The sequence below is a fragment of the Aspergillus multicolor genome (genome assembly GCF_047715735.1).
Source record: "Aspergillus multicolor strain CBS 133.54 unplaced genomic scaffold BDW74scaffold_12, whole genome shotgun sequence".
In the NCBI taxonomy this organism is placed as follows: Eukaryota; Fungi; Ascomycota; class Eurotiomycetes; order Eurotiales; family Aspergillaceae; genus Aspergillus; species Aspergillus multicolor.
In genome coordinates this window covers 574-12,860 of record NW_027395963.1, presented here as the reverse complement: position 1 = coordinate 12,860, position 12,287 = coordinate 574, and the positions used below count along the sequence as shown (strand labels likewise).

Below are 12,287 nucleotides of genomic sequence, written 5' to 3'. Positions count from 1 at the left end.
TTTGCTACTGGTACCGGTCGGGTAGGCACGGCTAGGTCGCACTTTCCTTTGGCGGACTTGCCAGTATCGCTTGTATTTATATCCCATCTTAGTGGCGAATAAAGAGACCTCCCACTCTCTAAAAACGACACGGGCATTAAAGTACTCGATTCTTTTATACAAGTTGGCTGCTTAGCTGATTTGAGTCCCATTGCCACTCAAGAACATTATTCACAAAGGGCTATGTTTCAGCTTGGTATCTCTATATGTATCCATAGCCGAAAGCCAACCCCATAAAGACTGCACAAAACCAGGCTTTTCTTCCAAAGTTTACAGCTCCGCTCAATGAACTTTAGCAAATGAGCAGGAATAGTTTGCGTAGTTGCAGGATCACTATAAGAACCAATGATTGAGACTTTACAAGTCTTTTCCTATGTCGTGCACTCAAAGCGTAAGCACCCCCGTCAAAGGAAATTATGTTCAATGGCTTTCTTAGCACTATGGTAGGTTACTGCTATTATAAAACCATAAAACGTGGGTTTATCTTACCATATATAAGGACACTTGGTGTTAGTGTTTTAGCACGAGACACCTTAGGACATTGCACTGATAGTATATCTTAATGGATGAACCTTACTACTGCATTGAGTGGGTGTGTCATTTCTGCTTTTCAACTTTCCACTTTTCTACGGGACTGAGTATGCTACCAGTATTTGGTACACTGCAACCATGCCCGATCTTGGGTGGTGCGTTTGATAGACAAAATCGCTGACGAGCGAGTGGAGATACTGTATAAGGCAAACCTGGTGACAGCATTGGATTACATAGTATGGTACGGTCTGGGATGTTGCTGTAAAGTAGCAAGTCGTCTTGATGTCATGCTATGGTAGTAGCTATGGTATTCAAACGTGCAGATATTTCAAAACTAGGTACTCTATACCCTACAGCATTTAGCTATAAATTGGGAAATATTAATAGAAAGAGGTAGAGCCATGAGAAAGTACGGTACCTTGTATCAGATAGGGGATGATCAGGAGTATTGAAGATATGCCATGGTCCTAGCCTAATGCCTTGTGTTCATTCACTCTAACAAGACTTAGGGCTTTGTTTTCAATTCACCGCAGCCTGCTTTGTGCTTGGATTCACCCTGTCTAGTTCCGAGGGTTCATGATCAGCAAGTGGAGCAGACAATGGAAGTACCATCAAAAAACAATGACGGGATCCTAGGTGTCTAATAATGCCAATATCCCGTTTATCCATTCTTTGTGCATATCTAATAAGGGGTTCATTGTTTGGGACGCGAGAAGCTAAGTGACCAAGGACTTTGAATGCCCTTGGTAGAGGCCGATCAAAGCAGGGCATTTATTGCTTATGTTCAATGCACGCAGCCGTGTCCTATATATACAGCCTATCTCCAGTACCCATGCACAGAATCAAGAGGAGTTCTTTGCCGTTGATATCCCATCATGCCATAGGCGGTTAGTTGCTTGACGATGGTGTAAAATAGGGGGGTAATTTCTGTCATCATACGTCGAGCAGGATTAATATCTTCCTTCCTTGTCCATTTAGCGCAAAGTCATTCTCCCATAGGTTAGCCTGTCCATTGACTTTGCCCGGTCTGGGCGAGGATTTGAGGTCAGCGGTTATACGTTGCAAAAAAGGCACTTATGCGGCTGCACCCTTAAGTTAAATTAGGAGAGTTCATTTATACATTATCTCAAGTCATCTCAGTAATGCTTGTGCTGTCGGGCATATAATCTCCATCAACATATACCACGCCCTCCAAACAACCACACTATAACTATACAAATACACCCATCAACCCCTTCCCCATGCAGGTCCCAGTAGAACCTACTTGAACCAGAATCATACCCCCCTAACCCTCCTCTCCCCCCACCTCAACGGCAAATACAACAACCCCACAAGCACAAGCGCAACCTCGAACCCGATATCCCCCGTTGTCTCCGCCAGCGGACCAGTGAACCACTCCTGCCCCATACAAGGGATAATCAGACCGAACGAGAGCGCCATTGCCCCTATGGCAGCTAGGCCAGTCGGGAGTTTAGAAGGGTTGTCCCATGTGCTCTTCTCGCTCCCGTCCTCATGTCCGTTACCACCAGAGCCAGGTGTGTAAGTAGAGAAGTCATTCTTCCGAAAAACAAAATGCTCAACACAAACCACAGAGAAAAACCCCGCAGACCAGTACGCAATAACATACAGAAAATTCTCCAGATTCGTGAAGAACGATTTCGCCGCAACGACGGAAACAGGAATCAGAACACCCGTGTAGATGATACTCCACACGAAGCGCGGGATACGGCGCCAGAGCTCCCACGGCAGCAGGAGCTGGAAGTTCAGGGAGATCGAGTACATTGAGGCAGCGAGGTTTCCGAGAAGAGAAAAGGAGAGCAGGACCGAGACGAATTTCCCGAAGCCGCCGGCTGGCGCGAGCATGGCGCCTAGCACGCCGCCGACGCCGTAGAGCGTGTACCCGTCGCTCCAGGAGGGGATCGAGGGTGTTGTGGAGCCGATTGCGGCGCCGAGGACCATGAGGGGGACGGTGGGGAGGAAGAGGCCTAGATATGTGTAGACAAAGATCCGAGTCGACGAGACAGACGGCGTGCAGTAGACGCTAAAATCCGCGCCCATCCCAGCCCAAGGAATAAGGAACCCCGCAATGACACCGCCGAAACTAAGCACGGTCGCCGCACTCGGTGGCTCCGTCGGCGCTTGTAGAGAGAACTTACTCCCGCCCACCCCCGTCGCAATCACAATCGCGACCAGCGCAAAAAGCCAGCAGTACCGCTCGTACTGGTGCAGGAACTTATACCCGCCGAAGGAGACGACCATGCCGCAGATCCCAATGACCACGATGCCGGCTGTGTCGTCGATGCTGCCGCCTGAGACGGCGGCGAGGGTTGACCCGCCGAGCACAGACGAGATCACGCCGAACCCGGCGATTGTGCAGAGGTTCAAAGCGACGATGATCGAGACGAGGAAGTACCCGAATGTGAAGCGGGCGTGGAGCATTTGGCGTAACCCGGTGCGGACTCCGAAGGTGCTGAAGTAGGCTGGCGGAATAGTGCAGAGCATGTTGAAGAAGAGGATTATGAGGGATGCGTCCCGGAGGGAGAGGCCCATGACGAATGTCCCGACCATGCCCGTGATGATTCTAGCTTTGTTAGTGGTGGTTCATGACCGGTGGTTGGGTGGCAACGTACGGCAATAGGTTCGTGCTCAGCGTAAACCATACGAAGAAGACATTGATGAAGCGCGTGTCTGTTCGCTCTTCGATTGGGACGGGGGTGACGCCGCGCAGTTCAACGCCCCAGTTGGCGATGCGGGACAGCCATTTGTCGGGGACGTGGGGGAAGGCCAGGCTCTTTTTGTCGCGGTTTGGCCGTGACTGAGACTCGGCGGCGGCAATGTCCCCCGCGGGGAGGGGTTCTGTGACCATGAGAACCACGTTGATCGGGTCACCAACAGTAATTGCCTGATTCCCCCCTTCAATTGCTGATGGATGAAGATTTTATCGTTATCGAAGCTTTGGAGATTAGGTGAGTCACGGGGTCTGGACTCGGCGATGGAGGCAAATCAAATTTGATCTGTCTGGCTGCTGGTTGGCTGGATTGCCGGCTGTCAGATTGCCGGTCGGACCCACCAAGTACAAAGCTCCCCAAAAGCTCTCCAACATCTTCAACACAGCTTCGTAACCTAAGTTTGATATGAGAGAAATTGAATCACTTTCAAACAGATGCTCTTGCTAGTTGTGTGTGTTCAATCCCATATCCTTAGCTGGAGACACTTTTAGTCCTCTGATGCGTAGGCTGTGCTGCAATATGCCCGATATATATTTGGCGCCCGGTAATGCAGACAGAAACCCCAATTTGTGTTCATGATTTTCGCACGGGCATCGAGGTGAATGTTGCAGGACTATAATTAAATATTGAGTCCCTTTTGACGGTATGTATAGAATCTCCTCTAAGATCATTCCTAGTCAAGTTAAATAATGAGACGACTAAGCGCCTGGACTGGCGGCGATATATCGTACGTAATGTAAGGTTGTCGAAGACAATCATGGTAACTACCTAAGAGATGAGAGCTGCTTGCCGGATGCTCAACCAGGAATTCAGAGTCGCGTTGGCTCTGCCAATGTCTGGATTCGATCTCATCAGAAAGGCCGACGATCTCACTCACCCAGGCATTTTAGGCAATCGCGAAGAAGGACCTGGGCAGTGCTCAGCGAGGTACCATAGTAGGTGGAAAGAACGAAAAGTAGCTGGAAGACCCCCGGGAAATTACAACGGAACAAGTTTCGATGCTGCAGGGATAACCGGTCCACTGGACGCCATTGATCAATTTCAATGTGGACTTGTATCCGACCCAGGAGGTTGGATCCGAGTGGAGAAGATACGATGACATCTAGCCCAACTGTCGACAGCATCTTGCCACCTCGATTCAAAGTCAAACCATCTGATATCTTCCCCATTTACCACTAGACAACCACTCTTTCTCGTTATCACGCGGTCACCTCCTCAGCCCCTCTCGCAGCCTGCTAGTCGGCCCCTTGGCGCCTGGGCACCCTCTCGGCGGAATTTCTCCGCTGGTTCCAAGCCCTTGGTACTGGAGAGTCAGCCCTATCAATTGCACTCCAGATACAAGGAGATAAGCCGTATAGTTAAAGTTGCGCAAGGAAGCCACCACAAAGCGCAACACTCGGACGCCGCCCAGGAACGACAAGCCAGCAAGATGTAACCTCACTTTATATCCGCGAATCCTATTCCCTATCCTGTGAACAGTGTTGCCCCATGGGGTCTTATCTCATCGAATCAAGGAAAAGATATCAAGATTCCAACGACTTGGGGCTCTTTTATTTCGCATCCTTCCAACTTGATACCGCTGTGGCGGGCGTTTATCGTCGGCTTGTGGCGTTGCGACGATAGGGCCGGTGATATATGAAGACGGATCAGCTCCAGGGTGGGAAGGACGTTGACCTGCTCTTCTGCTTTTAGGCTTTCATCGGGCGCAAGTCTCCCATTGACGATTTAAGCATGGAGAAAAGCGCCGGCATTTCAGCCCACTCCGGGCGCGCCGACCCACAAGAATACACCCTCCAGCAAACCTCCACTACGGAGTCAGAGCAGCCAAAGAAACCATGGTGGCACGCCATCAAAGAGCCCGGCTCGGCTTTACAGATTGTGACTGCTGCCGCAATTGCCATCGCAATTGGTCTTGCTGTTAGCAGTACCGTCGACGATATCCCCTATGCCGCGCCAACGATCATTGAGATTCCGGGTGCGCTGTGGTTGCGTGCTCTACGGGCTGCTGGTGCGTTTTCTCTCCATTCTGCCCTGTTCTGCCTCGCCCAAAATACTTGGTGCTAATAGAAAGGCGCATAGTGTTACCCATGATCGTAACATCCATGATCCTCGCCGTACAACGCCTCCGCGAACTCTCCAACGGCGGGCACATCCTCGCCCGGTGGACAATAGGCTACTACGTCGCAACAACGCTCTTCGCGATCGTGCACTCCATAATCCTAACGTCCCTCGTCTGGAGACCCCTCATGACCCAAGCCTCCTCCGAGTCCCTCAACGTCTCCGAAGAAGACGCCGAGACCTTCGCCGAGCGCGAGGAAACAGACATCTCCGACGTGGTCGTGCAAATGTTCGAGTCCCTGATCCCGCTGAACATCGTCGACGCCCTCGCAACAGATTCCCTCCTCGCTGTCCTCGTGACCGCCGTTGTGGTCGGCTACATGATCGACAGACAGCACAGCTACATCCTGAAGGCCGTCGAGGAAATCGAGGGAATAATCATGAAGATCATTATGATCCTAATCAAGCTCGCGCCCATCGGCGTGTTTTTCCTCATCCTGCCGAACATGTTCCGTCTCGATGTCCGCGATATAGGCCAGAACCTGGGCGTGCTGATTGGCGGGTCGCTGTGTAATCTTGCCTTACATCTATTCATCGTCCTGCCACTCCTGTATTTTATTTTCGTGCGCCGCATGCCGTACACGTTTTGGCTGCGGTGTAGTCCGGCCTGGACAACGGCGTGGGGTACCGCCTCTTCCGCCGCGACATTACCCCTATCGCTTAAAGTCGTCCGCGCCAGCGGGGTGTCCAACACCGTATCCAAATTCACCGTGCCATTGGGGTGTCTAGTGAACATGGACGGAACCGCAATTTACTTCCCTCTGTGCGTGGTATTCCTCGCCGAGACGCAGGGGCATTCGTTAAGTCCAGCGGACTACGTGATCATCTGTCTTCTTTCGACGCTCGCTAGTATCGGGACGACGCCGATCCCCAGCTCGAGTTTGGTACTCACGGTTATGATTGCGGGGAGCGTGGACGTGCCGATCACGGGGATGTATGCAGTGATTATTGCGATTGACTGGTTTATTGATCGGTTTCGGACGATGACGAATGTCTCCGGGGATCTTTATGCCGCGGCAATTATTGAGCGGTTAAGTGGGTTGCGGGATGAGGATGATCGGTGTGGGGAGGGGGAGGAGGAGGGTGAGGAGGAACGGAGAGAGGGTGGTGAGAGGGTGGTTTAGCCTTGAAGGATTGTATTGTGGTTTGGATCGCCTGATTAAGATTCGGTGAATGGGATGGCAAGATAACAAGAACCAAGTAGTCTTGGATTAAGAAGCTATTTAATGTGCTATAGCCTACTAGGTACCCGTGGAATTAGTACTTGCCGCAAGATTAATACCGTAACTCGTACTCCTATCTATGGATTCGTAGCCGCAGGCTACTCAGACTCCCAAACCAAGCCCTAAAGTCCTAGAACAATGCCATACCGCAACGCTACTTAAGATATCCGCACCACCCGATCGCCTTGATAAGGCACAACCATCCTTCTCCAACAAAGCACTGTACTTTTAATGACCAAGCAATCAAGTTCTAGCCCTACCTGATACACCTATCACTGCTGCCTCTCTTACTCATCTCTTAAAACGCCCTATAAGTTTTACGCCTTAAATAAACCAAGCACATACGACCACAGGGTGTGGAGAACAGGGCTTCCCGTCCGCTCAGCCGTACTTAAGCCACACGCCGGCTGGTTAGTAGTATGGTGGGTGACCACATGCGAATCCCAGCTGTTGTATGTTTGTTTTTTTAATTTACATTTTATGTGCCCATTGAGGTTTTCCGACGATGTAAACTATGGTAAACTCGCTTCTTTGCGACCATGACGTGGTCAAGGCTTAAATAAACTACATTGGACTGAGTAGCAAAGCATTGCTGCTAGCGAAGAGGCAAAGACTTCTGTTACCACGATGACATGAAGGTTGCACCTGTGTAGGTGCCCTGGGTAGTTGCTTCTGGGATATTTGACTTTCCTGGAATCTACCTTCGAACTACTCACTGGAGCCCACGTTCGTTCCGTGCTTTGATAAATCTGTTGGATACCCTCACTGCAGATTTGGGCGCGTCCTTTACTGATAGCTATGAAGCATGTCAGTACTAGAGCGCTTATAGACGAAGTGGAAGGGTGAGAACAAACCTGGCTGACACCCTGCATGAGTTCCTGCATCAGGCTGTCAACGCGACCCTTGTCTAGTTCGTATTCGACACAGTCTTCATCGTCCGAGTCTAGTTCTGATGACTCGGGATCCTCTTCCTCACCACCCGATGGGATGTAGGCCTCGTCCCACATTCGCTCTTCTTCCTCCATATCGTCTTCGCTTTGGTCAGTGTCGTTGACGTCGCTACCTTCGATACCGTCTGGCTCCCATTCATCTTCATCGCTAGTAATGCCATCGCCTGCTTCACCCTCGGACTCCTGATCAGATTCACTGTCATGCAAGCTTATGCAGCGTGTGACCCAGGGTCGGAAGTCGTCGATAATCCACTGCTCCAGGTTTTGTATGATACACAAGAGCTGCATAATAGCCTCCTCGAGCTGAAGGTGACCTTTCCAAATGCATTGCATATGCTTTGCGTTGTTAGCCAATCTATGGGAAGGTCAATGTATTAGAAGTCGGCATCCTACATATTCGACCTTGGTATATCTCTGACCGCTTCGGCCTAGTCGAGGCTGGGTTGTTTCAATGACTTTCCTGCGGGACTTGATACCCGCAATCCATAAACGAGTTTTGTGTCCAACAAGAGTCACCGCCACCACAGGTCTTATTCCCTCTACCATGCGAGTGCTGATTCCATCTGTGAGAGTGTGCAGCAGTGCCAACGCATTGGCTGTGCTGTTTGCTGCCTGGTAGTAGCAGTAGTTGGCATCAGCTTTAGCAACCTGTTGATGTTTAGCTTCGAGAACAAAGCACGGGAAACAAACGCGATGTCTCTCTTTTATCCCTTTGCGACTGAGAAGTTTCAGCGGGTTCGAGACGACTCCTCGTTCCTTCTCCAGTCGTTCTAGATTCGGTCTTAGCAGGTTCCGCAATCCAGGCTCGCGCTGGAATCCTCCACGAAGTAGTCTATCCTGCTCGATGATGGGAAATGAAAAATAGAGGTCAGGCTTGGGCCGTTTAAGCATTGGTGCTTCCGGTGGCGTTGTCTTGAGCAGCACATCCCTCGAAGCACTCCAGATATCATCCCCTTCTCTGGAAAAAAAAAGCACTGTTAGTAATTGCTTCGGGGATAGAATTTCAGTCGTCTCAAAAGTTGACTGACACTCTGAAGTATTTCATGAGGTCCCTGACCCCAAGCGCCTTCGCCCCTTCAAAATTACGGGCGCGCTCCAGGATTTCGTCGACGATTTTCGTCTTCACCAGCTCCATCCAGCGTTCTTCCGTGGCAGCCATAATACTCTTCGCGCGTTTATGTGCTTCGGTTGCTCTACCTTCCAGCTTCTGCCAATCCCTTCGCAGCTTGTCATGCTGCATGCCATTCCCAAGCTCATCCTCCACTCTGTCCGCGACGTATCGGTATTTTGATGTCAGCAAAGACTACAGCCCGGCGCCAGAAAATTAGTATGTCGACACTTAGGCGTACAGAGCAAAACTTTCTGGATATTGAATTGTCCGAACATACCTTGGCCTCTTTCTGAGGAGCAAACTTGCGAAAATTGGTAAGCCGTCGAGCTAATACCTCAGCGTCATGACCCAGCAGTTTTCTCAGCTGCTTCGGCTGCATCACCTGTCGACTGAATGTGATGCCATTGCTCTGAAGGCTTTCTGAATCTAGCACAGACGACTTCATTATGTCGAGAAGGGGTGGTGGACTTGCGTGTTGGTAGAGAGTCCCTTCAAGGCACGAGTAATCGATCTTGGTCAGGAATTCAGGACCATCAGGGGGATGGATGCTGGGCTGGCCTGAGTTGAGGGGCGGGAAATTGGTCTGTTGCACTAAACATGCATGCACTAAACAATTGTAGTATAGGGTAGGTAGTGTTTGACTCGAGATCCGTCCTTTTGTACAGGAGAGGATCGCGATCCTTGCTAGTGTAGTGCTAAGCGCGTTGCATTTCTCAACAGGTCTTACGCGTTCGAATTCGGAACTAGGAGCTCCAACGCGTACAAGGGAAAAAGAGCGTATAATCTGCCTACTAGAAATCAGATGCTGGGGTTGTATACACTAGACCATTTTCTGTGTGTTTCTTGTTGTGGTATTTTTATGAATATACTGAATATACTGAATATACTGAATATACTGAAGAGATTGAAGAGGTTGAAGACGTTGGTGAGCAGCCGAGCCACTACGTAGAGATAACGTGGTCTCATACTTTCCCACCAGTAATAAACTAATCTAGATAGATTTGCTTTTACTTTCTTGATTTATGCTAGCTCATAAATAATGGAAACTTCAACCTTGGGACGACACGATGAAGGCTTATAAGTACTACCGCAACAATGCAAAACACATGATATTTACCAGTTATGTCGCGTACATGGTGGATTATGAGACCATAGCTACGGATACAAGAGCATCCCTTTCAAACCTGCTTCCGTTGATACAACCCCATAGCTAACCAGCGCAACATGCTCGCCCAGATCGCGCGACTAAAGGCAGCAGTGCTCACCTGCTAGACCGAGAAGGAAAATGGCTGCGATGTCTGTAATCTTTTTGCTCGATAAGTAAATTTAATGCAGAAAACATTACAAGGGTCCTATTGTTGGCTATTCCAGACGTTGCTACTTGAAGAGGGCGAGCTAGTGAGTTGGGTGATTCACTCACCTCCGAACAGTTCCTGCTGTTTCATGTTCACAGGAACATGACAAGGAAATGACCTTGAACAATATATAATCTCGGTAGTATAAGTGTCAATTAGCCCCTACTTACCCTGACAGTCTTCTCCTGTTACATGTATACACAAAAACACTGACCACTTGAGTCTATACTGCCTCCTGCCTTCGTACATTCCTCTGATTCATTGCTGTAGTCGCCCTCACGGGCTGCCCCAGTCTCACGATGCTCAGCTCGGTTCCAGTTTCATGTAGCCCACTGTCCTCGGCCTCAACACTGAACCTATGTTTCATCCAGTCCCGACATGCTCCCCACTCGTTTTGGATACTAGTCCGCCAAAGCCACGCCGCCCAGACACCCATGGTAAGCATTGGTAGGGAACCGCCACCGCCTAATAAAGCCAAAAGTGTGAGTGTGCCCATTCATCTGGTGTGGACGGTTCGAAGCTGAAGAAATTTGTTCCGAAAAGGCCTTGGTAAAGTATTGAGTTGTTGTTAGTATCGAATCGAGGCCACCTAACAAAATAGACGAGGGAATGAAATGACTAGGATGTAACTTACAGAAACACAGGTCCAAGGTAGATACAACATTGTGACGAACGCGATAGTTTTCATCATTGTGCTGTCTGCTTGCAGGACGAGATTGAAGCTCTAACTCAGGAAGAAACTTTTGGTTAGCCTAGTTTTAGTCGACCTGACGATATCATAGGAAAGACAGCGACTCGGGGATAGGCATGATATTTGGCATAACAAGTTAATCTCATTTAAAAGTCGATTATTCAAAGGCTTCGATCTTGCCTTCAGCGCAGACGCAGCCTGCTCATGGAGCAAAAGCTCCTGGTGTGCATACCACCAATGGGATATATCACTTTCGACATTCAGTTTGCCCACCTCCCACCAGCGAACAAGTTCCTGGATCAGCCGACGCAGTGTATTTGTGGCAACTTCAATGGTTTCCTGGTAGTGAACAGTATGGCGGCCGGTATCGTTCAGAACTTGGAAGTTGGACTTTCCGGTTTCACGGGTGTATAGTACATACATACACGTGTTGATTAATTATCAGGAGAATCGGTCACTGGGTAGAGTGAGTAGGCTAACCTTCTCGTGATCCCTCACGAGATTCCGAATTTCCCACAGCGCGTCGTCGTACTGCTTCAAAACGACCTGAGCAAAGGCGGCATGCCAGGAAAATGGGTTATGTCTTCGGGCTTCAGGTGAGGGAAGACTTCGAAGAAAATTCATCTGTTCAGTAGAGGGAAGTCGAAGATATAGACTACATACCTTCCTGGTTGCTCGGCCCAGGTTATGTGGAGCCTCGGCTACTTCCATTCGTAGTCCTTTGCGCTGCGGACTCTCTTCAGTTTATAACAGCTCCACGATACTGCATATGTCAGTATGTAGGTGTACCTGATTGATTGACGAAGACAGAGGATGCATCCATACCCCTCGGCGTGACCCTCCCATTCGTGTAGTCAAATTGGCAGTGGGAAATCCCGTTGAGGTCCTTATCAATCACTGACCAGAAGGCTGCTTGGCATCTGGTTTCATAATCCAGCTGCTTCTTTGCGAATCTGGCGGTGCAAAATTTGAGTTTTATATCAGAGACGAATCAATGATATGCGGTCTACTACTTACATGGCAAAATTCGCCGCCGGTGGGTCCTATAGGCGTGTCAGCATTTCAGAAAATGTAGCAACTGTCTTCCTGTTCTTGCAGTTACGATGGACAACTCGGACCCACGGGGGACCCATTCACTGTCTATACCATTTAGTAGTCTCGAAATAGATTGAAATGTTGGATACCAGTTTCCTCAAATATATGGACTTCATCCTGCAAATCTAATGGAGCGTCGGTCGCGGCCATAGCGAGGATTTGTAGCCCTAATAGAGTTGAGCGAGTTGAGTAAATAAATACAAACATGATTACAAAAGGGGACTTTGTTCTGTTATATAACTCTAAACCTAACGGTCAGACTTATTTATGTACTTTTTTGCATTTTCCATTTTTTTCGTTTTATTTTTATTATTATTTTTGGCTTCCTTTCCCATGGCCTTTAGAAGTTGAGAACCCAACAGAATCAGACGTCATTATTAGCGACAAGTTTACATAGTTGAAGTCAATTCTTCCTATTTACAATTCGGATTGCCATACCTTTCGC

General features: G+C 49.2%; 4 protein-coding genes across 4 annotated transcripts; 1 reads left to right on the top strand and 3 right to left on the bottom strand.

Annotated features, from left to right (window-relative positions):
* Positions 1-1,503: 1,503 nt before the first annotated feature.
* On the bottom strand, positions 1,504-3,436 carry BDW74DRAFT_167825 (purine-cytosine permease family protein; the record flags this gene model as incomplete). Its single annotated transcript, XM_073726745.1, has 3 exons — positions 1,504-1,597; positions 1,892-3,151; positions 3,201-3,436. 3 exons carry the CDS (start codon positions 3,434-3,436, stop codon positions 1,504-1,506), a joined length of 1,590 nt encoding a protein of 529 aa, XP_073583756.1.
* Positions 3,437-5,030: 1,594 nt separating this feature from the next.
* Positions 5,031-6,766, top strand: BDW74DRAFT_167824 (dicarboxylate/amino acid:cation symporter; the record flags this gene model as incomplete). Its single annotated transcript, XM_073726744.1, has 3 exons — positions 5,031-5,307; positions 5,379-6,477; positions 6,655-6,766. 3 exons carry the CDS (start codon positions 5,031-5,033, stop codon positions 6,764-6,766), a joined length of 1,488 nt encoding a protein of 495 aa, XP_073583755.1.
* Positions 6,767-7,352: 586 nt separating this feature from the next.
* BDW74DRAFT_178039 (uncharacterized protein) lies at positions 7,353-9,146 on the bottom strand (the record flags this gene model as incomplete). The annotated part of the gene is made up of 6 exons (XM_073729087.1): positions 7,353-7,436; positions 7,495-7,926; positions 7,984-8,238; positions 8,281-8,548; positions 8,619-8,893; positions 8,979-9,146. 6 exons carry the CDS (start codon positions 9,144-9,146, stop codon positions 7,353-7,355), a joined length of 1,482 nt encoding a protein of 493 aa, XP_073583754.1.
* A 2,302-nt stretch (positions 9,147-11,448) lies between these two features.
* On the bottom strand, positions 11,449-11,992 carry BDW74DRAFT_178038 (uncharacterized protein; the record flags this gene model as incomplete). Its single annotated transcript, XM_073729086.1, has 5 exons — positions 11,449-11,510; positions 11,573-11,700; positions 11,765-11,790; positions 11,850-11,887; positions 11,932-11,992. 5 exons carry the CDS (start codon positions 11,990-11,992, stop codon positions 11,449-11,451), a joined length of 315 nt encoding a protein of 104 aa, XP_073583753.1.
* Between the last annotated feature and the right edge of the window lie 295 nt (positions 11,993-12,287).